At 43.3% G+C, this 27,024-nt stretch overlaps 1 protein-coding gene across 2 annotated transcripts in view; it reads left to right on the top strand.

Moving 5' to 3' along the window:
- The window catches only part of fars2 (phenylalanyl-tRNA synthetase 2, mitochondrial), a 119,582-nt gene that overhangs the window by 47,799 nt on the left and 44,759 nt on the right, over positions 1–27,024 (top strand). For both annotated transcript variants that reach the window (XM_020507428.2, XM_020507429.2), the window contains 2 exons: positions 14,582–14,742; positions 22,354–22,505. In XM_020507428.2, the coding sequence (XP_020363017.1) occupies positions 14,582–14,742; positions 22,354–22,505 (313 nt within the window). The remainder of the gene's footprint in view (positions 1–14,581; positions 14,743–22,353; positions 22,506–27,024) is intronic.

Raw genomic sequence — 27,024 nt, 5'->3', positions numbered from 1 at the left:
AGCAAAGGACCTTGTGAAGATGCTGGAGGAAACGGGTACAAAAGTATCTATATCCACAGCAAAACAAGTCTTATATCAACAACCTGAAAGGCCGCTCAGCAAGGAAGAAGCCACTGCTCCAAAACCTCCATAAAAAAGCCAGACTACGGTTTGCAACTGCACATGGGGACAAAGATCGTACTTTTTGGAGAAATGTCCTCTGGTCTGATGAAACAAAAATACAACTGTTTGGCCATAATGACCATTGTTATGTTTGGAGGAAAAGGGGGAGGCTTGCAAGCCAAAGAAAACCATCCCAACCGTGAAGCACGGGGGTGGCAGCGTCATGTTGTGGGGGTGCTTTGCTGCAGGAGGGCTGGTGCACTTCACAAAATAGCACAATTATGTTGTATTGAAGCAACATCTCAAGGCATCAGTCAGGAAGTTTGGTCGCAAATGGGTCATCCATTTGTTTAGCCCTTTTGACTGAGAAGACCAAGCGTGGTTGCCAGGGATATAGGCACGAACCGGGAGAGAACGTTTTGGAACCAAGTAAAACTGGTACCTGAGCTATTCCATTGATAAACGCAGATTTTATTTTTCAGTTTCAAAACGTGTTGCCACAGTTTGCCCTACTTGTTGTTAGTCAACGACGCATTCATTAAATTGTCTGTCTGCTTTGTCTGTGTGTGTCTGAGAGAGAGGGTTTTTTAAGAGAGAGGTGTGTGTGTATGTGTGTGTCCTTCGCTGACTCGGCATTCAATGGAGTAAGATTTGTGATGTGAGGCTCATTTGAAGGAACGATGGCGTCTGGCACCCCTCACGAGCATGGGGCCTTGTCCATCCCAGAGGGAATCGACAGACAGGGAACAAAGCACTCTGGGAAAGGAGACAAGCTCTCGGCTTGTAGAAAGTTGTTTGTAAAAAATTGTGTCAGTCACGAGGCTCTGCTCAGCAAACAAATACTTGTGTTTTGAAACTGGTGAGCCAGGGAAAGACTGCTTGTTATGTGGAGAGTTAGGGGAGGGAGGGGTAGAATCTATAGAAAGAGAAGACACTGATAAGGCACAGTGTGCTGCTGCATGGTAACGTGTCCTATCATCTGACAGTCATTCAGACATATAGCCTGCTTCGAACTGTGAAGGAGATGTGTCTGTGTGTGTGTGTCTAAGTGAAACTGTGTTGGTGTGTTTCACTAACACTGTTTGTTTGCTAAGAGATAGGAACGCAACATAATGAAGACATGCAAATGCATCCATGAGTGCAGCAATTATATTAACGAGTACACAGCAGTTGTGCATTGTGGTTTTACCAAGCTGGAGTAAGAGATGTGCGGGGGCCTCGCATGCCTGTTGTCCGCCAAAACGCTGGTGTTGTGGTTGTCATGGCATTATTAATTGATCGGTTTATGAATGCTAATTTGTTTTCCCCACGATGCGGTGGGCGGGGAAGCCACGTGGGAGTGTGAGAGACAAGGATGCAAATTATAACACGGGTGGCGAACAAATACGAGGAGGAGGAGGAACAGAGGAGCGACGACACCACAGCAACTACACTTTTCCTTTACTCACTTCGGCTACGGGCCCGTCGCAGCTTGTTCCTTTGTCCAGGCTTTCGTTAATGAGGGGGGATATGGGACAAGAGCTGTCACTGTGTTAATCCATTTTAGGGGATTTGTAAAAAGCCTTTTCTGCAGGGAAATGTGGTGTTCCACCAAGTCTGCAGCAGCAACTGGAAGGGACATTTTGCCGGAAGCCCAGGTGAGGGCAAAGAGAGAGAGATGATATAGAGTGAGAATTCAATGATACAGCGACGAACTGTGCCCAGCGGGCCAAACTGATTACAATGCCGCCATTATGACATGTTTTCTGACATCATGGTCAGGTTGTATATGGGCTGTTTAATGTTTTCATCTTTTTTGCAACCTGAAAACTTTCCAAAATGACTTATTTCCCTGTTGTCACAACCACAAAATGGTCCAAAAGAAATTGTCTTATCAACCATAAAAACCTGTACACAACCAGGAAATTACGTAGTCAAGACTTCATGTGCCAAATTGGGCCAGCTGGGTAGTATTTGAATCGTGCTAAATATATTGAGGCTGAGCTGGTTATCAAATCCCATCAAGCTAAAACAATATCCACCAAGCCATGTGTTACTTTGCGCCCAGAGGAAAATTTGGCCCGTAAGGGAGCTTTCGAAAGGGCATTTGTGAAGTAAATATCTCATATACGTAGAGTTATTCACATAGGAGCCCTAATAACAAGTCCCCTCTTGCCCTCCAATCCTGTCCCACCAAAAGCTCAAACACAATTGATGTAGAGACTCTGACTGTATTTTATACCTTTCTCAGTTCTTTCACATCAGCAGCAGCACAGATGATAGTATAAAGTCAAGGAGAGTAAGGAACTTTATTTACACACTAGTCGTCGCCGTCCCCCTTTCCACTAGCTCATCTCAGACTATTCCGGAAATATATGTCCCTCAACCTTGTTAAACCACTTTTTAAATGTGTTGGTGTTGTGGTGATCAGAATGGGGCAGGAAGTATTCAGATCAGTACTATTGGTCATTAGTCATTACTACCATTCATTATTTGTCTATGTAGCAGTGGTTGTAATGTCCCTTCAACATTTACTTGGTGCAGTAATGTTGGTGGAAATCAATCAGGATTGCAATCAAAGTGAAAGTCAAAATCACTGTGTCCCATGTAGTTGTTGTTCCACATACATTATAATGATGATGACGTCAATCTCTCCCATCTTCATCCAATTGTATTTCAGTGGTAAACCGTTTCTGTCTCATTTAGGAGATACGTTAGATGTAAAATTAGCCGCTGGCCAAGCCTGTTGTGAGTGACTTTATTCTTGAAGTTTCAGCTGTATTCTAAAATGATTTCAACTTCAATCTCAAGGTATAAAGACAGGCCTGGCCAACCCTGTTCCTGGAGTGATACCATCCTGAAGGTTTTCTCTCCAATCCTAATCTAGTGCACCTGATTCTAATAATGAGCTGATTGATAAACTGAGTCAGGTTAGTTACTACTGGGGTTGGAGCAAAAACCTTCCGGAGGGTAACTCTCCAGGAACAGGGTTGGGCAGCTCTTTATTAAGACATCTCAACATCAATTAAAAAACAATGATATTTTTGGGTCATAATATGAAACAGGGGAGCAGTGTTTGTTATGATCAAATAATCAAGACTTGTTTATGGTTGATATTAATTTAAGTCGCATGCAAATGTGCAGAAACAAGTTGACCCCCCCGAGCTTCAGATTTATAAATCAACAAAACCAAGATGTTGAATGAAATAACCTAATTGAATTAACAATCTGTTAATTACCCGCTCTCTCTCTCTCTCTCCCTGGGAGACCGAGAAGAAGGTAGACATAAACATGTGGAGTGATTCGTTTGTGAGGGTTCAGTGAGAAAAGATAAAGGGGATCGATATTGTGACACGGAGGAGAGGATTGGACGGGGCAAGATAATCTCCCAACAACTTTACAGGATGACTATCACAAGTGTTCTTCTAGCTAGAGAGAGGGTTCGGTTAAGGGGTTATTCAATTGTTCCACTGGGGATAAACTCCAAAAGGAAATGTTATTGAATGCCTAAATAATCATTTAATATCAGCATTGGGTCACGTTTTAAAGACCCATTGATTTTTTTTTTTTTCGTTCTCGTATTAGACTTCCTGAATTTAAATTGTATATTAATTCATAATGTTTGGAAAGTTGCATCCTACGATTCTTCATCTCCATCAAAGTGATATACGGATACTTTTAAGCCAGTGCTAAATATTATGCCAAATCTAGGGGGTGAGGGGGGGGGGGTTCAGTTCAAGTAGGTATCGTAATACATACTGATTGCAGAGGAAACAGCTTTTTTTTTTTACACCAAAGCGAATACAAACAAAATACAAGATTCGGGGTCTAGACGTTGTGGCAGCATCTGGGGAGATGCTGCCACAGACCAAGCTAGGCTAGGTGTCTCGTGCAGAGCCTTTTGAGTCAGCTACCTGCTCACTGCCTCCAGTCCTCTCCTCTGAGTGAGGGAAATAGCAGCTGATAATGGAATGGTGGCTGATTGAGCTTGCTAGCCACACCCTTAATGAGTTCATGAGGGTCAGCTGTTTGCACTTACAAGCCAACGGTTGCATTCCAGGCTGACTACATGACTTAAAGACCCGGTGCAGTCAAAAATGTGATTTTCATGTGTTTTATATATATGTCCACACTAGGAATGAAATCGAATCAAAAGTTACTGGACACGTACACATTTTTGCAGTAATACCTAACACTACAAAACAATACACACATACCCCAAAATAAGTAAGTGTGAATAGAAAAGGTGTGTACAGCAGTAGTTATATAGGATGAGCCGTGACTAAAATACAGTATATACAGTGCCTTGCGAAAGTATTCGGCCCCCTTGAACTTTGAGACCTTTTGCCACATTTCAGGCTTCAAACATAAAGATATAAAACTGTTTGAAGCCTGAAATGTGGCAAAAGATCGCAAAGTTCAAGGGGGCCGAATACTTTCGCAAGGCACTGTACATATGAAGTGGGTTAAACCAAATGTAAACATTATTAAAGTGACCAGTGTTCAATGATGATGTACGTAGGGCAGCTGTCTCTAAGGTGCAGGGTAGAGTACCAGGTGATAGCTGGCTAGTGGTGACTTTTTAACAGTCTTCTGGCCTGGAGATGGGAAAACAGCTTCTATCTCTCGGTCCCAGTTTTGATGCACCAGTACTGTCTCCGCCTTCTAGATGGTATCAGGGTGAACAGGCAGTGGCTCGGATGGCTAAGGTCCTTGATGATTTTCTGGACCTTCTTGTGACACCAGGTGCTGTAGGTGTCCTGGAGGGCAGGCAGTGTGGTTGGAGTAATGCTGTGAAATGGTGAAAATTAGGATAATGGCCTTTTTAGTGTGAGAGACGTTTGAATAGACTGCCTGACATTTCAGCCTGTTGTGTGAGTTAATTCGTTTATAGACCAATATGAAAGAGTCCCAAAAAACAGCTAGTTTACAGTTTTCCCCCTCCCTACTCCCAAACAGTCCTAGCAAAATTCTTGCATAAAAATTGCTCTTTGCTAAAAACCCTATTTTTGTTTAATTTTGTTTAAACAATCTCAGTACGGTACTTAATTGTTACCCAGAATTGATTTGATATTGAGATAAAAATCGGCTGCATTGAACCTTTGTAAGGTGAGGGTGGGATATGTGGCTACCTCTCACAGCACCCCAACGGAAAGGGAGTTTTAAAGCTCATTAATATTTCTGTTCTCGGTGTGTTCAGCGACTGCTCTTTTTCCTCGCACATCCTTAACTGTAGCTTTGTGTTGAATAATGAGCCGGGCTTTCCTAGTTTCCCAAGTTGTAAATAGTGTGCGGATTTAGAAAATACTGATATCACCCTTTTCTCACTTCTGCATACAAGTAAGGGAACCTGACAAAAACATTTTTCTCTGCGCTATCCAGAATCCACATACTGGATCAATATCCTGAGTAGATGCACTCTACAACCTCAAATATACAAAGATGACAAAATAATGACATGTCAAACAGATCAGACAGACTGAGTTAATAACTGTGTTATGTTCATAGAGGAATTGTTGTTGTTGTTGTTGTTGTTGTTGTTGTTGCTCCATACGAATCTGTTTGTGAATTGACTTCCTGATATGGAGTAGTGAGTGAGTGTTGATGAACATGTCACTGTGAGAGCATGGGCCCTATGTCCCCTGGCAGCTTCAGCCTGGGGGGACCTAACAGTCATCCCTGATCAGCCATGTTAAGCTAATTGAGACGTAATGGCTTAATTAATAACCCGACACGCTAATTTCACTGAGTGAATGAAGGGATAGTTCGTAAATGCGGAACTTAGCGGCTATTGACAGTGGGTATTTTAACCTACCCAAAGGTGGATTGCAGTCTGTCTATAGAGTTACAAAGTATGGAAAGAATATGGGCATTTGTAATTTGGGTGGATAGTAATAAATAGGAGTTGCACCACCGTATTTGCAAAGGGTCGAATGTGGTCAGTGATGTCTTGACCTGTGACAAATCTTCTTGTTCACTTGTTTTGTTTTGCTGTTTTGTTTTTTCATTTGGATGACTGGAAGAAAAAAATCTTTGCGAATACATCCACAAATCATCTGATATTGTCACGTTCGTTGAATGGAGGAGACCAAGGCGCAGCGTGATGTGAATACATTCTTCTATTTATTAACGAAGAAACACTAAATTAACTATACAAAACAACAAAACAAACGTGACTCTATATATAAACACGTGCAGACACAGGCAACTAACCATAGACAATAACCCACGAAATACCCAAGGAATATGGCTGCCTAAATATGGTTCCCAATTAGAGACAACGATAAACAGCTGCCTCTAATTGAGAACCAATCTAGGCAACCATAGACATACATAACACCTAGACAGGAACAACAACACATACATCACCCATGTCACACCCTGACCTAACCAAAATAATAAAGAAAACTAAGAATACTGAGGTCAGGGCGTGACAGATGTGGAGCGTGGAAAGGCATTTGAAAATAATTTGATTCCAATGGCAGGGGAGTGAAGAGAGGAAGTTTCCTAAACTGGAACTAGACACAGCTTAGTCTTGATTCTGAGTTTAAAGGAGGTTAAGCCTTGTCGTTTCCCCATCATGAATAATTAGCTATTCTCTTTCATTGTCTAAAGGAAACTTTGGGGTCAAAGTCCTCTGACTTCAGACAAAATTAGCTCATAAACTCAGCCAAAAAAGAAATGTCCCTTTTTCAGGACAGTCTTTTAAAGATAATTAATAAAAATCCAAATAACTTCACAGATCTTCATTGTAAAGGTTTTAAATACTTTTTTCCATGCTTGTTCAATGAACCATAAACAATTCATGAACATGCACCTGTGGAACGGTCGTTAAGCCACTAACAACTAACAGACGGTAGGCAATTAGGTCACAGTTATGAAACCTTAAAACACTAAAGAGGCCTTTCTACTGAAAAACACCAAAAGAAAGATGCCCAGGGTCCCTGCTCATCTGCGTGAACGTGCCTTAGGCATGCTGCAAGAAGGCATGAGGACTACAGCCGTGGCCAGGGCAATAAATTGCAATGTCCATACTGTGAGATGTCTAAGACAGCGCTACAGGGAGATGGGACGGACAGCTGATCGTCCTCGCAGTGGCAGACCACGTGTAACAATACCTGCACGGGATCGGTAGATCTGAACATCACACCTGCGGAACAGGTACAATATGGCAACATCAACTGCCCGAGTTACACTAGGAATGCACAATCCCTCCATCAGTGTTCAGACTGTCCGCAATAGGCTAAGAGAGGCTGGACTGAGGGCTTGTAAGCCTGTTGTAAGGCAGGTCCTCACCAGATATCACCGGCAACAACGTCGCCTATGGGCACAAACCCACCGTCGCTGGACCAGACAGGACTGGCAGAAAGTGCTCTTCACTGACGAGTCGCGGTTTTGTTTCACCAGGGGTGATGGTCGGATATGCATTTATCGTTGAAGGAATGTGCATTACACCGAGGCCTGTACTCTTGTGTGCAGCCCTATGGGACTCCCAGTCACGGCCGGTTGTGATACAGCTTGGAATCGAGTCTGTAGTGACGCCTCTAGCACTGAGATTGTGGGACTGTATCAACAGAGGACTAATGAAACTAATATCAAAATATATATTTTTTGAGTGGTATTTTCCTTACAAGAGAATTTTGGCAACTGCGTAAGTATTTTTTTAAATCTCCGTTTTTGGGCTGGTTTGTCAATGTGTTGTTCATACCTACAGAATAAATATCTTACCTCAACCACGAAATCCCTAGTTTGAAAGTGACTGTTTTCTGGAAGCTATGTGGGGCCATTTTGAGTACCACAAGCTTGGCCCACATGGGCCAGCCCCCTAGCAATTTGAGTTCCAGCCAATGAGCTTCAGTCCCTAGCCATTTGAGAGACAGGTAGCAAGATGCACATTGATGAGTTGCACAGTGAAAGAAGGCTGGCTCAGGCCTGCCCAGGGTAATCCATTGAGGTTACAGGGCCAGGCCCAATGGAGGGAGGGGGAGAGGGAGGAAAAAATATGTACTGCACATACACGACATGATCAAAAGTATGTGGACACGTGCTCATAGAATGTCTCATTCCAAAATCATGCCATTAATATGGGGTTGGTTTCCCCTTTGCTACTATAATAGCCTCCACTCTTCTGGGAAAGATTTCGAATAGCGAGCATTAGTGAGGTTGGGCATTGATGTTGGGAGATTAGAATTGGCTCGCAGTCTGCGTTCCAAATCATCCCAAAGGTATTCGATGGCGTTGAGGTCAGGGCTGCAGGCCAGTCAAGTTCTTCCACACAGATCTCAACAAACCATTTCTGTATGGACCTCACTTTGTGAATGAGAGCATTGTCATGCTGGAATAGAAAAGGGCCTTCCCCAAACTGTTGCCGCCAAGTTGTAGGCACAGAATCATCTCAAATGTCATTGTATGCTGTAGCGTTAAGATTTCCCTTTACTTGAACTAAGGGGCCTATCCCAAACCATGAAAAATAGTCCCAGACCATTATTTCTCCTCCACCAAACTTTACAGTTGGCACTATGCATTGGTGCACAGTGTTCTCCTGTCATCCTCCAAACCCATATTGGTCCGTCGGACTGCCAGATGGTGAAGCGTGATTCATCACTCCAGAGAACGAGTTTCCACCGCTCCATATTCCAATGGTGGCGAGCGTTACACCACTCAAGCCAACGCTTGGCACATTACCACTGTGGTGTGTTTTTCTGTAAGGGTAGTCTCTTAAAGATGCACTATGCAGAAAATGCTCTGCCATTTCCTGGCTGCTAAACTGATAGTTAGTTAGTTAGTTTCAAGAAATATTGTACCATCTTGTCACGACTTCCGCCGATGTCGTGTCCTCACCTTGTTCGGGCGGCGATCCATGTGTATTGTCTTGTTTTTCCTAACACCTGGTTTCAATTCCCTCAATTACTTGTTGTGTGTTTAACCCTCTGTTCCCCCCATGTCTTTGTATGGGATTTTTTATTGTAGTGCTTGTGCACGTTCCACGTGAGCGCACGACGGGTTATTTTTGTGCCTATTTATCTTGTTTTGCTTAATAAATCTCCGGTTATCACCCAGTTCTGCTCTCCTGCGCCTGTCTTCTCTGCCACCAATTACGCACCCTGCTACACATCTTAACCGCTGTGAATTTCTATGCGAATTTGGTCGGGTCGTCCAAAAAGTTACATATAGCAGCTTTAACATAATAAAATCAGCACGCCATTGTAATGAATGTCTTGCTTTTTAATCTTTTTTTGCCACTTTTTACTCCCCAATTTCGTGGTATCAAATTGGTAGTTACAGTCTTGTCCCATCGCTACGTGAGTGAGATGCAGTGACTCCTGTACGGACTCGGGAGAGGCGAAGGTCGAGCCGTGCGTCCTCTGAAACACAACCCAGCCAAGCCGCACTGCTTCTTGACACAATGCCCGCTTAAACTAGAAGCCAGCCGCACTAATGTGTTGGAGGATACACCTGGTGACCGTGTCAGCGTGCGCTGCGCCCGGCCTGCCACAGGAGTCGCTAGTGCGCGATGGGACAAGAAAATCCCTGCCTGCCAAACCCTCCCCTAACCCGGACATCGCTGGGCCAATTGTGCGCCCGCCCCATGGGTCTCCCGGCCGGCTGCGACAGAGCCTGGACTCGAACCAGGATCTCTAGTGGCACAGTTAGCACTGTGATGCAGTGCCCTAGACCACTGCGCCATTCAGGAGGCCCAGTATGTCTTTCTTGATCGTGCTGTGTTGTGTTTCGTACTTTGTATGGTAATTTGAATTAAATGAACTGTTTTCCAAGCCAGCAGTGAGTCATTAATGAGTCGATATTATGAAAGATGTAATTACCACTATCGGGCAGAATTTAGAAGAGTGCAATTAGATCACCCAATCCGACTTCTCCCTTGAAATCTGCAGGTAAAATGTCACATGGCGAAACATGGGGCATTAATCCATAACTAACATTTCTGCTGCCATGCACATATGGATCCATGGTAGGAAAGATGGTGCTGCTTCTCTGCAGAGGAATAGAAAACAAGGATAAACGCACCCAGTAGGGGGGTAAGTTTGTGTGTGTGTGTGAGAAGATTGACTGCTAGACCCACATACACACTTCCCATATCTCCTACTGTCCTATGGGTAGAGTTGAGGGTGGTCATGCCATAACTGCCACAGGTACCTCCTGAACATGCTTGTTTTTTAATCTGACAGCTACACTCCGATTCAGAGGGGTTGGGTTAAATGCGGAAGACACATTTCAGTTGAAGGCATTCCCTTTCCGTAATCAGTGCTTTCTTGGGATAGGTCTCTCTTAAATAGATGTGTAATATCCTGGTAGGTGAATCATGGTATTATGCGTCACCAGCATGTGTCTTGCTCCAACAACACTGTTTAATATGATCTGTTTGTCCCTGTAAATCAGGTTTGTTGATCAATGATGTTATCTAAGCCAATTATTTATTAAGTCAATACATTTTCACTTGGTCTCTGTACTGTCTTGTCAAAGTAACCCAGAGACTGTAGGTTTGGAAATGCATTGAATTGGAGGTGGTAGTTGTCGCTGTTAAGGGACACTCCCTAATATTCAACTTGGGTAATTACAGAAACCACTCACCTCCATTATGCAATTATAATCTAGTTTCCAAACACTATGTAACAACATTATATTAACGTTGTAATGTTAATAGCGTTACTTAACAAGAAACTTTTAAGTAAAGTTTTACCCATTGTTCCCACTAACATGGGTTGCGTGACCGCCAGTGAGATTTAGGCTAGAGGAAGAAGAGGTTGTGGGTAAATTGGGTTTCGGGGAGAGACGAAACGTTTGAAAATGAATGAAGAGAGACAAAAGAAGTGATGGAGGGAATGGAACTAGAGAAAGAAAAACATTTATGTAGAGGCAGAACAGCAGGGAAAGGAGAGGAGGTAAAGCAATGTGAGCGAGGGACAAGAATTGGAGAGAACAGCGGACTAGAGATTGGAGAGGCGTGATGTTTTTTTTGGGGGGGGAGACGATGTGACACAGATATTTGTAATTTTTTAAAGGATGGAGAAATTAATGTTTGAAAGGAGAGGAGGTGGTGATGCCACAGCAAGCTACTGATGTCACCACAAGGTGGGTGTACTGTCAGACACCACGCTCTCGTCACCACAAACACAACCCCTCTCACCCGCTGTGACTGGCTAAGAGAAAGGGGATGGTGTCACAGCAGACTGTGGTACGGCGTGTGAGGGGGGCGGTGAGGGCTGGGCCTCGTAAGACACACCCCGCTCCCCTCCAGCCCTGTTTCCCCTGTATTTCAGCTGAGGTCATAGCTGAGTGCTCTATGTCATCGTGCCATCCTTTTGTGGACATCCTTGGTAACCGTGGCAGCGTTAGCGCTCTCTGCCAAAGACTGCCAGCTCAACTCTGCCACACACACAAGCGGCTGTCAGGATTTTTGTATGCCCCTCTTATCTTTTATCACTCCCGGATCAGTGAGCACAATGATTATTTTTAAACACCTGTATAAAATGCACTGCAGCAATACACGACTACATAATGTACTGTGTGCGAACGGGAGTAGCTACGAGATTGAGGTAGAAATCAGTCACAGAGACAAAGAATATATATATTTTTTAACCATGACTGTGATTCTCATGACATGTAAATGCCTTCACTTTGTATATGAGGGCGGAAGGGAGAGAGGCTGATTTTGATTCCTCCTTATGAAGTTACGATTTAGTCGTGGGTTTCTCAGTCAGCGTTGACCCGCCATGCTCCCCCCTCGCTCATTACCATATAAAGCAGAATCCCGCCGCAATCGAAGGAAAAGTACGAGATCGGCGTAGAAACGAGGAGCTTTGCCTTTTGCAGCCCCTTCATCTATCTACGGGTCACGAGGGTCACCAAGCAAATAATTATTACAACCAGAGTAAAGTTAACACCCCTATCCTGCCCTGTCCTGCGACAGATTCCACTGCTGAACTAGAGTCTTCCCCTGTCACTCACAAGACAGCTGCTGCCCTCTACCATTGACACGATTGTGGAAATGTGATTGCAGGTCAAAAAACCTATTGCGGTGATTTAGCCTAACTGGTTGCCGAGATATTTAGATGAAGGACGATACACAATATGAGCATTCCTATTGGACGAGTTCAGATTCTCTGTTTGAGAATCACAGAATGTTAGCTCTGCCGAACGTGATTGAGGCGAAGGGTCCGTGGTCGTGTTGCAACCACATTTAGTTTTTTTTAAATGCATATCAGAATGCTGTAATGGTTTATCCTCACCCAGGGCACCATTGTATTTTTTAAAAGGATGTTTCTCTAATGTAAATATATAAGATGAGTAAATACACAATACGTTATCTAGTCTTTGCTGATTTTATTATTTTGGAAAACAGTTGGTTCGCTGCTTAAGTTGGCCTGTGATGTTAATTGGTTTGTAAGATTTACAGATTTGTTTGGTTTGTAAGATTTACAGAGCCTCAGCCCGAAACAAGTATGGAAGCATGTTCAGTTAGTCTTGTAGAGAATTCATCAATACAGGATGCATCTGGGTGATTTGGAAAGCCATAGTCAGTCAATAAATAATATAGTAATATTCCTCGGAAAGGTTTTCACCTTTTCAGCTCACAATCTGTGGATACTATACGATTTTTAAAAAGGTAAGAGAAATATGTACAACGTCGCAGCACGTTCTTTGAAAAATATATGGCACATGGAAGCCAAATGAGGGTGGTCTATGGTGAAAGGTGGGACACGGGCTGAGAGTGGCTGAGGGGCGGGATTAAAGATCTTGTGTTTGGTATTATTGTTATGTGACTGCTTTATATGAAAGTACCATGTGTGTGTGTGTGTGTGTGTGTGTGTGTGTGTGTGTGTGTGTGTGTGTATATATATGTATATGTAGCAGAAAGGCTGTAAAGAAAAACTAAAGATATTTGTCCTCCAGTGGATGTGTTGACAAAAATAATGCAGGACGCATCTTAAAGCAGTCCAATGCATTGACTTTTCATCCCGGGGTTGTCCGAGAACAGTTGACATCAAAACAACTTGTTATTGATGTATTGACATTGCATTAAGGTGATGCACTAGATGATACAGTTTCCTGTCCAGAATTGTACCTGAAAACACCTGGTTGCTAGTCCAGTTCCTTCAGCGCTTCTCAAGTCATGTCCTGGGGTCTCATCAAGAACTATTCATTAAGCCCTTGAATAGTTTGGTCTGCAATACAAATGTGTAGGCTGGAGTTGAACTCATTTTCTCTAGATTATTAGCTCGAAACACTTCAGATATTGATACTTTGTCCCAAACTCTGTCCTCGGGACAGCAGGGGGGGTGCACGTGTTGCTTTTTGCCCTTTTTGCCCTAGCACTACACAGCTGTTTAAATAATCCACTAATCGTCAATCTGTGATAATTTGAATCAGCTGTGTGGTGTTAGGGCAAACACCAAAACGTGCACCCCTTGGCGTCCCAAGGATCAAGTTTGGGAAACGTTGCTGTACAGTCTTTAGTCATAATTTTTAGCTAGCGTTTCTAAGTATGCTGCAGAGCTGTTTGACAAAATTATTTTACTAGTTGTTCAAAGTTGTTAAGGTATACTTTCACGAACTGTCTCTCCCTCTCATCACTGTGTTGTGTACATTCCTCTCTCATGCAGTCTGTGTGTATCTCACCTAGCGTAGCAGGCGTAAAACTTTATCTGTCAAGCGATCTGTATATAATGACGAGATGCTCATGTCTCCGCCCTAACAATGGGAGTCAATGGCCCAAAGGCGGAAAGGAAGGCTTCAAGCTTAGGTCCAAAATAAGTCCATAGAAGCGCATTGTGCTAATTTTCTACAGTTTTTGTCTAGAGTCAAACCTCTTGCTTCGCCCCTTACATTCTTTCTTACTTCTTAACTGCCCGCTTAACCCGGAAGCCAGCCGCACCAATGTGTCGGAGGTAACACCGTTCAACTGACAACTGAGGCCAGTCTGCTGGTGCCCGGCCCACCACAAGGAGTCGCTAAAGCGCCATGAGCCAAGTAAAGCCCCTCTGGCCAAACCCTCCCCTAACCCGGACCACGCTGGGCCAATTGTGCGCCTCCCTGTGGGACTCCCGATCATGGCCGGTTGTGACACAGTCTGGGATCGAACCCAGGTCTGTAGTGACGCCTCTAGCACTGCGATGCAGTGCCTTAGACCCCTGCGCCCCTCGGGTGCCCGCCTCTTCCTGTCTATGAGCTGGGGGAAATGGTGCAATGGATTATAGTCATTGTGGTTAATTAACAGATTTCTGCGCTGAACTAGGTTGAATATTGGCTTAATGAAAACTACCCTTCAGCTCAGCGTCCCACATAGTTCTTGACTTGATTTCTCAGATTTTTCTCATTAATTATTTAATTTCTCTCTAGAGAAACAGTGCATTGGACAAAAAAATGGAATTCAAGTAAATGAACCGATGTCGGCCAATTAGTGGTTGAATATCCAAACCTCCCCCACTACAAAAAGTTCTGGGAACAGCTGCTCTAATCTCCTATTGTGTCCTTTTTTCAGCGGGAGTGAGTAACAAGATGGGCTGGGCATTTGGACTGGGCCTGGAGCGCCTGGCCATGGTGCTGTACGGGATCCCTGACATCCGCCTCTTCTGGAGCCAGGACGACCGCTTCCTGAAGCAGTTTTGCCTGCCCAGCATCAACGACCCAGTCACCTTCCAAGTAAAATTTTTCAACCACTATTATTCACTTTTAATGCAGAGTTTGGCTGTTGAGGTTTCAAAGCCCATTTTAAGGTAGGCTACTGGGAGAGACTTCAGAGAGGAACAGACAATGATTTATACTCCTGAGCACACTTTCCAGCACTGCAGATGGCAGTAGTTCACCAACCTTGGCTTGTTCAGACTACACATTCCATGTATCTTTTCAGTTTGTTTATGAACTGCCAATAAACTCATAGAAGTAGAAGAAAAATAAATGTACTACTTTCAATTGACTACACTAAATGGTGCTGCCCAAGCGATCAATGGCAAAGATAGATAAAGAGTCGTATATTGAGAGTTAGGCCAATGGGGGTTCTGTCTGAATGTTCCGAGAGCGCCACTTTCTCCCCCATAGTGGTTGCTCGGTGATAGTTGATGCTTCTGCGTTGTGCTGTTTACTTCTGATATTTTTCAAAACCTTTGAAGATGTCCAGGGAAAGCATACATGCAATTTGTTGACACCAACGTTACATCACTAACATTTCTAGAATAAATGGGCTACTAACGTGGTGGCCGTTCTAAAACCTGGCCGAACTCTCATAATACATGGCTCTGGTTTCAACCAAAAGCCATTATGATGCTCCCGACCATATCAGCAGCCATTGTTTTAATGAAGAAGGTACAAAATGAAACATTAGCAAACGTCAGCATAAATAAGCGATACTTTGCAAGCATAGTGTGCAGGATTTGTTTTCCATTTTAGCTCCTGGACCAAAAACAATAACAAACAAACTTACTAGTCCCTTTAAGTCTTTTCAGAACATTTGTTCTTGTGTGGCAACTGCACGTAAAAGCTTCTTAAACCTTATCCCGAATCTCAGCTCAGGGCATCATGTGCTTGGCTTAATTACAGTTGAAGTTGGAAGTTTACATACACTTAGGTTGTCATTAAAACTCGTTTTTCAACCACTCTACACATTTATTGTTAACAAACTATAGTTTTGGCAAGTCGGTTAGGACATCTACTTTGTGCATGACACAAGTAATTTTTCCAACAATTGTTTACAGACAGATTATTTCACTTATAATTCACTGTATCACAATTCCAGGGGGTCGGAAGTTTACATACACTAAGTTGACTGTGTCTTTTAAACAGCTTGGAAAATTCCAGAAAATGATGTCATGGCTTTAGAAGCTTCTGATAGGCTAATTGGCATCATTTGAGTCAATTGGTGGTGTACCTGTGGATGTATTTCAAGTCCTACCTTCAAACTCCGTGCCTCTTTGCTTGACGTCATGGGAAAATCAATTGAAATCAGCCAAGACCTCAGAAAATAAATTGTAGACCTCCACAAGTCTGGTTCATCCTTGGGATCAATTTCCAAACACCTGAAGGTACCACGTTGATCTGTCCAAACAATAGTACGCAAGTATATACACCATAGGACCACGCAGCCGTCATTCTGCTGAGGAAGGAGACGTGTTCTGTCTCCTAGAGATGAACATACTTTGGTGCAAAAAGTGCAAATCAATCCCAGAAAAACAGCAAAGGACCTTGTGAAGATGCTGGAGGAAACGGGTACAAAAGTATCTATATCCACAGTAAAACGAGTCCTATATCAACTTAACCTGAAAGGCCGCTCAGCAAGGAAGAAGCCACTGCTCCAAAAGTGCCATGAAACAGCCAGACTATGGTTTGCAACTGCACATGGGGACATAGATTGTACTTTTTGGAGAAATGTCCTCTGGTCTGATGAAACAACAATACAACTGTTTGGCCATAATGACCATAATTATGTTTGGAGGAAAAAGGGGGTAGGCTTGCGAGCCGAAGAACACCATCCCAACTGTGAAGCACGGGGGTGGCAGCATCATGTTGGGGGTGCTTTGCTGCAGGAGGACTGGTGCCCTCCACAAAATAGATGGCATTATGAGGAAGGACAATTATGTAGATATGTTGAAGCAACAGCTCAAGACATCAGTCAGGAAATTAAAGCTTGGTCGCAAATGGGTCTTCCAAATGGACAATGACCCAAGCATACCTCCAAAGTTGTGGCAAAATTGCTTAAGGACAACAAAGTCAAGGTATTGGCGTGGCCATCACAAAGCCCTGACCTCAATCCTATAGAACATTTTGTGGGCAGAACTGAAAAATCGTGTGCGAGCAAGGAGGCCCACAAACCTGACTCAGTTACACCAGTTCTATCAGGAGGAATGGGCCAGAATTCACCCAACTTATCGTGGGAAGCTTGTGGAATTCTACCCGAAACGTTTGACCCAAGTTAATCAATTTAAAGGCAATGCTACCAAATGCAAATTGAGTGCATGTAAACTTCTGACCCACTGGGAATGGGATGAAAGACATAAAGCTGAAATGAGTCATTCTCTCTACTATTATTTCACATTCTTAATGTAAAGTGGTGATCCTAACTGACCTAAGACGGATCATTTTTACTAGGATTAAATGTCAGGAATTGTGAAAAACTGAGTTCCGACTTCAACTGTATTATCCCCATCAAATAACCCCCCAAAAATTGTTTTACGCTATTGCTTCTAAATTATGTTGTTAACATACAATCTTTTAGCCTCAAAATATCGTTAAATCTACAAATGTAAAAGTGGTTTCACTTCTACAGCTCCATCCCTGCGCTTTATAGCAAACCAAATGGCTGGGGTTTTTTGTATTTTTTTTCTCAAATTAACGAGTACTCCTTCAAACATCCTGAGTGAGACAGAGAAAGGAGGACTGAATCAATAGTTTTGATCCTCCGAGTCATTATTGCTGCCCAGCTGTAATGACTTAATGGGAGCCGTTGTTGTTGGAGGATTTGGCTAGAAACTGAGATAGCTTAATGGCTTTTTAGCTAGCCGGGATTGATCGATTTTTAGGGGGTCAGAATTGGGGCCTATTAGAATGTGCTTACTGTGCAGATAATTGCACATCATTAATTGGACTGGTACATGATGAGACTTTCACATCAAATCAAAGTTGACTTGTTGCGTGCACAGGATACAATAGATATAAAAAGCACAGTGAAATGCTGATTTACAAACTGTTTTGTATAATGCAGTGTTCAATATCACTGGTAATAAAATCCAGAATAGGATCTTAAAGCATGGATTCAATACTAGGTCAGATAAATAAAAACACACAAGAAATAAAAACGTGAATGTACGCGTGTTTTATTTCTCGTATGTTTTTATTTTTACTTCTTTATTTCATTGACCTCGGTAGGTTTGTCCAACACCTACACACAAAAAAAAAAATGTAAAAAATGTTTTAGTGCCAAATAAGGGTTCTTTGGCTTGTATCCATAGCGGATACCTTTTTGGTGCTATATAGAACCTTCTTTAAGGTTCCATAAAGAGCCATGCTCATAAGCAGAGGCGTCATGCTCATAGGGGGCATAGGGGCACATGCTAGTTAGTTTTAGTTTTAGTTTTTCTCGCTAATACTACTAGTCACCTAGGAATTTTATGAAGTTGGCTTTAGCTCGTCCATTTAAGTTCCCAATCTCCCAACCTCATTAAGACTCTCAGGCCATGCATGAGAAACAAGATTAAACTCTTTGGCCTGAATGCCGAGCATCACGTCTGGAAGAAACCTGGCACCATCCCTACGGTGAAGCATGGTAGTGGCAGCATCATGCTGCATCATGCTGCCACATCATGCTGTGGGGTTTTTCAGCGGCAGGGATTGGGAGACTAGTCAGGATGGAGGCGAAGATGAATGGCGCAAAGTACAGAGAGATCCTTGATGATAACCTGCTCCAGAGCGCTCAGGACCTCAGGAGAAGGTTCATCTTCCAACAGGACAATGACACTAAGCACACAGCCAAGACAATGCAGGAGTGGCTTCGGGACAAGTCTCTGAATACCCTTGAGTGACCCAGCCAGAGCGGCTGGCCCAGAACAGAGCGGCACGTTTTGCTCTTAGTTGAGGAGAGACTGACTGCATCACTTCTTCTTTTTATAAGAATATTAATGTGTTGAAAATCCCAAATTGTTTGCATAGTCAACTTACACACAGCTCTGACACACACACTTATCCCACCAGACATGCCACTAGGGGTCTTGTCATAGTCCCCAAATTCAGAACATATTCAAGAAAACGTACAGTATTATATAGAGCCCATATTTCATGGAACTCCTTTCCATCTCATATTGCTCAAATAAACAGCAAACCTGGTTTCAAAAAACAGATAAAGCAACACCTCGCGGCACAAGGCCTCTCCCCTATTTGACCTAGATAGTTTGTGTGTATGCATTGATATGTAGGCTACGTGTGCCTTTTTAAAAATGTATGTAGTTCTATTCTTGTCTAATGATGTTCTGTATTATGTCATTCTGTTTTATGTTTTGTGTGGACCCCAGGAACAGTCGCTGCTGCTTTTGCAACAGCTAATGAGGTTCCTAATAAAATACCAAATACATCTCTGGAGAGACCTGAAAATAGCTGTGCAAAGCAATGCTCCCCATCCAACCTGACAGAGCTTGAGAGGATCTGCAGAGAAGAATGGGAGAAACTGCCCAAATACTGATCTTGATCTTGGTGTCTGCAATATAAAAATCACTAATTTAATAAAGAAAACGACTCATTCTCCTGTTTTGTGTGAAGGTGTGTACCGCAATGAGTATGGAAAAAAGAAAGAAAACCAGAGAACTATCTGAGGTCAGAGAACCTGATGGAAGATTGCAGCAAGGGACCGTGTGAATGGTGGAGAACGCACCTCGAATCAACTGCTACACAGATTCAAGCTGACTTTCAGACACAATGTACGACAGTTTCAACTCGCACCATCTGTCGCCAACTCAATGAAAGGGGATTATATGGTAGGAGACCCAGGAGGACCCCACTGCTGAGAGAGCGACATAAGAAAGCCTGACTGCAATTTGCCAAAGCGCACCTGAACATGACAAAATCCTATGCTAAATGTAGAGCTTTTTTGATAAAGCACACCTTTTCTATGTCAACAGAAAACAAATGGAATTTTTCAAAGAAAACAACACCTTCTCTACACTCAAACATGGAGGTTCAGTGATGTTTTGGGGTTGCTTTGCTGTCTCGGGCACTGGGTGCCTTGAACATGTGCATGGCGTCATGAAATCAGGAGAATACCAAGGCATTTTGGAGCGCAATGTCGGACCCAGTGTCAGAAAGCTGGGTCTCTGTCGAAGGTCATGGGTCTTCCAGCAGGACATTGACCCCAAACACACTTCAAAAAGCACCCGGGAAGGGTTCAAGACAAAACGCTGGACTGTTCTGAAAGTGGCCCGCAATGAGTCCAGATCTAAATTCCATTGAACATTTGTGGAGAGATCTGAAAAGAGCATTTGGGCAAAGGCACCCTTCAAATCTGGGAGAACTGGAGCAGTTCGCATAAGAAGTGTGGTCTAAACTGCCAGTACAGAGGTGCAGGAAGCTCAAATCTGTCGTTCTGCCCCTGAACAGGCAGTTAACCCACTGATCCTAGGCCGTCATTGAAAATAAGAATTTGTTCTTAACTGACTTGCCTAGTTAAATAAAGGGAAAATAAATAAATCGATGGCCATAGGAAGCACTTGACCAAAGACTGTGCTACCAAATATTAAGTCTGGGGTGTCAATAGTTTTTTCAATTCCATTTCTGTTTTTCTGATTTAAATGGATATATTAAGTTCTGAATCAAAAACAAAGATTCAGTAATATTAACAGTGAAATAAATAATTGTGGAGACCAAATACTTTGGTCAATTTCAACTTATTTTTATGCGTTAGATGGAAGTTGCTTTGGGTGAAAACGTCTGCTAAAAGATTTTGTAATTTTCAGTAGTACCAAAGACATACAAGGGGATACATTTACTGTATGTGTTTTGGGGGGTAAAAGCGGTTTATGCTAAATCCCAAATCAATGCGTTGGCACTCATGTAGATCTGAAGGGATAAGATAGGTATAAGCAATATGGTACTTGCGTCACCTTGTCTTCAGATAAGCTTTGTGGAAATGTTCCATATTGCTTACACCTACATTATCCAATCTCTTCAGATTTACAGAAGTGCCCTCTACAGATGTGCCTAGGGAGGAGGGGCTAGTTCAATTTGGGATTCATTGAGAGTGTATAATTAGTCTCATATTTCCCCTGTGTCAGTGGACTGAAGAGTGACAGACGATTCCCAAGGCCATGATGTTGTGCCAAAATTTGCCAAAATGCAATTAGCAGGAAAACACCATTCTAAACAGAGCACCTGGGAAAACACCATTATAAATAGCCCACCTGATTGCTGTTCCAAATGTGACGGAGAGGAAAATCTGTTAGAAAATGTAAAAGTGGGGGGATCTAAAGATGTAACAACTAGATTGGGTTGCTAACTTGACTAGGATTGTGCTTTTGGCTTCTGGACAACACAATAAACTAAGCATCAATTGTGAGATTTGTAAATGTTTTCATTGGCTTTTGTTTGGAGTGCTCCATGTGACCATTGGTTTCGCTGTCCTGATAATGCTCCCGAGTGGCGCAGTGGTCTAAGGCACTGCATCTCAGTGCAAGAGGCGTCACTACAGTACCTAGTTCGAACCCCGGCTGTATCACATCCGGCCGTGATTGGGAGTCCCATAGGGCAGTGCACAATTGGCCCAGTGTTGTAAATAAGAATTTGTTCTTAAAAGTTGAGGGAGCGCACACCTGTGCACACATAGACGTACCAGGCTGGTCATGACACGCATCTACATTATCATCCCAGACACCCTGGACCCACTCCAATTTGTATACCGCCCCAACGGATCCAAAGATGACACAATCTCAATTGCTCTTCACATTGCCCTCTCCCACCTGGACAAGAGTGAAAATAACTATGTGAGAATGCTGTTCATTGACTACAGCTCAACATTCAACACAGTCCCCTCCAAGCTCATCACCAAGCTGGGAATACTGGGACTGAACATCTCCCTCTGCCATTGGATCCTGGACTTCCTGACGGGCTGGCCCCAGGTGGTGATGGTAGGCAACAACACCTCTGCCATGCTGACCCTCAATAAGGGGTCCCCTCAGGGGTGTGTGCTTAGTCCCCTCCTGTACTCCCTGTTAACCGATGACTGTGTGGCCACACCCGCACATTGACTCTGTACCGGTACCCCCTGCTAATTTACTGCTGCTCTTTAATTATTTGTTACTTTTATTTTGTTTTTGTTTTTTTGTGGGGGGGGGGGTATTTTTTGGAAACTGCTTTGGTAGTTAAGGGCTTGTAAGTAAGCCATACACTGTAAGACCCTTTGTATTCGACGCATGTGACAAATACAATTTGATTTGATTTGAAGAGGGCACAATAGCGCCTCTTCCCCCTCAGGAGTTTGAAAAGATTTGATCCTCAAAAAGTTCTACAACTGCACCATCGAGAGCATCTTGACTGGCTGCATCACTGATTGGTATTGCAAATGCACCACCCTCGACAGCAAAGCGCCACAGAGGGTGATGCAGACAGCCCAGTACGTCACTGGGCCCAAGCTCCCTGCCATCCAGGACTTCCATATCAGGCAAAGCGTGCATTGCTGTGTCTCATTGTTAGTCTTTGTTCTAAAAGTTCTCTCCCCTTTCCCCTCTGCTTCCATCTCCTCTCCTCCCCATCCCACTTCCCTCTCCTCCTCCCCTCCTCAAGCCCCTCAGTAAGTACCCACCTCTGATCAACGACATCTCCTTCTGGCTACCGGCCGAGGGCTACACAGAGAACGACTTCTATGACCTGGTGAGGAGCATCGGAGGAGACCTGGTGGAGAAGGTCACCCTGGTTGACCAGTTCAAACATCCAAAGTAAGGCTCCATGTTCTTCACAAGACACAGAGCTGTAGGACTCAACAGTGTTTCCTAGTGCTAGCACACCTGGGTCATATTCATTAGTGCACACTAGCAAAATGTTTTGTAATGGAAAGTGTTTCCTATTGGAAAAGTTCAGGTAGTCCCTCTCTGTTTCAGTCCGTTTACTTCCGTTTGGTTCTGATTTTAACTACCTGACCTTACACCTGATTCAAGTGCTTGATGATTAGTTGAGCAGTTGAATCAGGTGTGCTTATACTGGCTTAGAACAAATAAGTGCAATTGCAGGGGGTTCTCAAAACACTGCTCTCATCCACCACACATCCAAAGTAAGACATCACGCCCTCAAGAAGATATAGCAGTGGTACTCAAACGGCATACCTAGGGTGCCACGACTGAACAACGATGGGCATAGTGCCCCTCACTCTGATAAGGGCATTACAACCGAAAAGTTGGTGTGTGACTCTCATTTAGTTGTTCACTGAATTGCTACCACATTATTCAGGTTTTCAGTTTCCAGCCCCCCCCCCCCCCCCCCAGACAATTGCCCCTTCCCCTCATGCCCCCTTTAAAAATGTGCTTGTCGTGAGAGACAAAAAAACACTTAACACTGGGGGTAACAATGTTGTGACTCTATATGCATTACATATTAGTTCAAATGTAACTAACAGGTTAAACAATTTACTGGCTAATGATAATGATATAACGATGTGGTGAATGCTCTTCATTTGGTTTGTACGGTGTTGTTTGCTATTAGGGGTGAGGTAAGATCTATTCCACTGCTTGACAAATGGGCTCGGAGAGAAAAGGTTAAGCGATGCTCTATTCATCAGAGGGGCTCGGGATTGGATTGTTTGGTCTTTGATAGTGGATATGTCTCCGCGTCTAGCTTATCTTTTCTACTCTGACAGCTCCTTATTATGCAAGATAATGGAGCCCGACTGAGCCGAGTGCTGTTTGCTCCGTTGATTGGAGCCCTTAGTCGAATGACAAGGAAGGACCGAGGGTCAATGTTTGTTAATGGCACATCTTCATTTGACCCGATTCACATCGGCGACATGAGGCTCGCTCTGTTTGTCTTGCACTCATGCTCACACCTACTCCCACTCTCTCTCTCTGTCTCGCTCTCTCCATTTCTATCTCTTTCTGTCATACACACACATAATTATCTTTCTCTCACGCGCGCACACACACACACACACACACACATACACACACACACACACACACACACAATTAACAAACAGAACCTTTTGGACTAATCCCAGCACCGACAGGAACAAACAAGGAATGGCCCAGTGACAGATCAATCACAGAGACTGATTGGCTTTGCCCTAGCTAATAGATTACTACTTCCATCGCATTCCTATCAAAGGTTTAGAGTTGCGGACAATGTGTGTCGATAAGTTTCAGTAACACGTTTTTAGTAGGGCATTGCCTTGCTCGCCCCCGTCTTTACATTTGAAATTTACATCAAACCTGAAAACACAGGATGGATGAAAGCAACAAGGCCGATGTCTTTGCTTCACCAATCCACCCCTTTCACAGGTCAGTGCATCTCAAGGAAAGGAGACGAGGAGAGGAAGTCACTTTATTCCTGATTGAGATTCACCCTTGAGGGACCCTCCCTCTCTGTAGTGACAAAGCTGTTTCCTTTCCTTCCTAATTTTTAAAATACAGGGCGTAAAGGGCAGGCAGTGGACACAGCTTGGCGCAGGACTTATGCCCGCCCCGCATCCTAGTGGTTTACCGAACAGAGAGAGAGTGTGTGTAGTGTGTTTAATGGTGAAAAAGGGGCCCGTGGTGTGTAAAATTGCCTGTGCGCATTAATCCCTGTCCCTGCTTTTAATCTTTTTTTAAATAGCGACCTTTTCCCTACCCTTCATTAGGGCGAACGTGTGTCTGTGTGTGTGTGTGTGTGTGTGTGTGTATACTGTGAATGCAAGAAAGAACAGTATCACAATTGTCTGATTGTCTTTTTAGGTGTATGTGTCTTTAAGGGTGTGTGTTTTTGTGAATTTGAGATAGCATATTGTGACAATGATTGTCCTCGGGGTCATGAGCATTTTGGGATCATTTGAGCCGCAGTTTCACCAGAGACCCTTTTTTTACCCAGAGAGAGATGAGCTGAGGTGGACCGAGCTCACATTGTTACGCCGCCTCCCTTAGACAACAAACTTTATGATTACTGCCGCGGGATATCAAGCTCCATTTAAGCCCCAGCTACGTTAGACTGTCCTCCCTGCGAATGCCACTTTTATGAACAAGATGGCTGGCTAATTGTTTTTTTGTTTTGTTTTTTTGCTTAGCATCAACGCTGACTCATGGAATTAGGCAAGCTGCTCCTGATGAGGGCGACCGTACCCTTCTGTCTCTGTCTGTACGCCATTTATATATAACCTGCGCAAGCAGGGAGGAGTATTCTGAGACTTGTGTTTCCTCCTTGATGTACACCGTGTCCTGTGAAAAGCGGGCACGGCGCCACCAATCAAGAATTCATTTAGCAGAATTTATTTAGCAGGCACTCTTATCCAGAGCAACTTACAATCGGTGAATTCAACTAAAGTAGGTGAAATCACAGTCATTGTAGTGCAACATGTATTGTAATTAGTTATTGTTGCGTTGTACTTAGAGTTAGGGTTACTTCTGTGCTGTAATTGTACTAGCTGTTACCCTCTACTTACAAGAGCAATTACACAGCAATATGAACACTGTAAAGTAAAGTGTTACTCGTAACACTAGGTTGCAATTTGATCACTTTCCGCAGGCTCGACAGAAAGAGGATGCGATCACATGGTCTTATGTGAAGTTAACGTGATAACTTGACAACATGTAAAAGCGTTTTGAGCACGTGAGAGCATGAATGCTAAATTTCAACATGTCATACCAGAAACTACACGTGACCACATCGGAACGTAATTCACGTGTAGAACTGCAAGTTCGATTTTCACGTGAGTAAATGTTACTCCTGAATCACTATGATAAATATAATTGTTTTTCTTGAGTGTATTTTTAATCAAGCTGAGATTTTACTTTCAAGTCCACAAACATGGTGTCGTAGTAGGAAGATCGGAATGCCATGGAACCATGAGGTTGTGAGTTCAAATCCCAAGTGAGAACAAGTTGAATATAATGACAGTGGCAATAAAAAATATGTGAACCCTTTTGAATTACCTGGATTTCTGCATAAATTGGTCATCAAATTTGACAAACAATAGACAAACATAGTGTGCTTAAACTAATAACACACAAATTATTGTATTTTTCTTGTCTATATTGAATACATAATTTAAACATTCACAGTGTAGGTTGGGAAAAGTATGTGAACCCCTAGGCTAATGACTTCCCAAAAGCTAATTGGAGTCAGGACTCAGCTAACCTGGAGTGAACAATGAGACAAGATTGGAGATGTTAGTTAGAGCTGCCTTGCCCTATAAAAAACACTCACAAAATTTGAGTTTGCTATTCACAAGAAGCATTGCCTGATGTCAACCATGCCTCGAACAAAATACATCTCAGAAGACCTAAGAAATAAGAATTGTTGACTTGCATAAATCTGGAAAGGGTTACAAAGGTATCTCTAAAAGCCTTGATGTTCATCAGTCCACGGAAAGACAAATTGTCTAAATGGAGAAAGTTCAGCACTGTTGCTACTCTCCCTAGGAGTGGCCATCCTGCAAAGATGACTGCAAGAGCACAGTGCAGAATGCTCAATGAGGTTAAGAAGAATCCTAGAGTGTCAGCTAGAGACTTACAGAAATCTCTGGGATATGCTAACATCTCTGTTGACGACTCTACAATACGTAAAACACTAAACAAGAATAGTGTTCATGGAAGGACACCACGGAAGAAGTCACCGCTGTCCAAATAAAACATTTGCTGCATGTCTGAAGCATGTCTGAATGTTCCACAACTCTAATGGCAAAATGTTCTGTGGACAGATGAAACTACAGTTGAGTTGTTTGGAAGGAACACACAACACTATGTGTGGAGAAAAAAAGGCACAGCACGCCAACATCAAAACCTCATCCCAACTGTGAAGTATGGTGGAGGGAGCATCATGGTTTGGGGCTGCTTTGCTGCCTCAGGGCCTGGACAGCTTGCTATCAATTCCCAAGTTTATCAAGACATTTTGCAGTAGAATGTAAGGCTATCTATTCACCAATTGAAGCTCAACAGAAGTTGGGTGATGCAACAGGACAACGACCCAAAACACAGAAGTAAATCAGCAATGGCTTCAACAGAAGAAAATACGCCTTCTGGAGTGGCCCGGTCAGAGTCCTGACCCGATTGGGATGCTGTGGCATGACCCTCAAGAGCGGTTCACACCAGCCATCCCAAGAATATTGCTGAACTGAAACAGTTTTGTATAGAGGAATGATCCAAAATTCCTCCTGACTGTTGTGCAGGTCTGATCCGCAACTACAGAAAACATTTTGGTTGAGGTTATTGCTGCCAAAGGAGTGTCAACCAGTTACTGTGAATGTTTACACAGTGTGTTCAATAAAGACATGAA

The sequence above is a fragment of the Oncorhynchus kisutch genome, linkage group LG18 (genome assembly GCF_002021735.2).
Source record: "Oncorhynchus kisutch isolate 150728-3 linkage group LG18, Okis_V2, whole genome shotgun sequence".
In the NCBI taxonomy this organism is placed as follows: Eukaryota; Metazoa; Chordata; class Actinopteri; order Salmoniformes; family Salmonidae; genus Oncorhynchus; species Oncorhynchus kisutch.
This window is presented reverse-complemented; position numbering and strand designations above follow the sequence as displayed.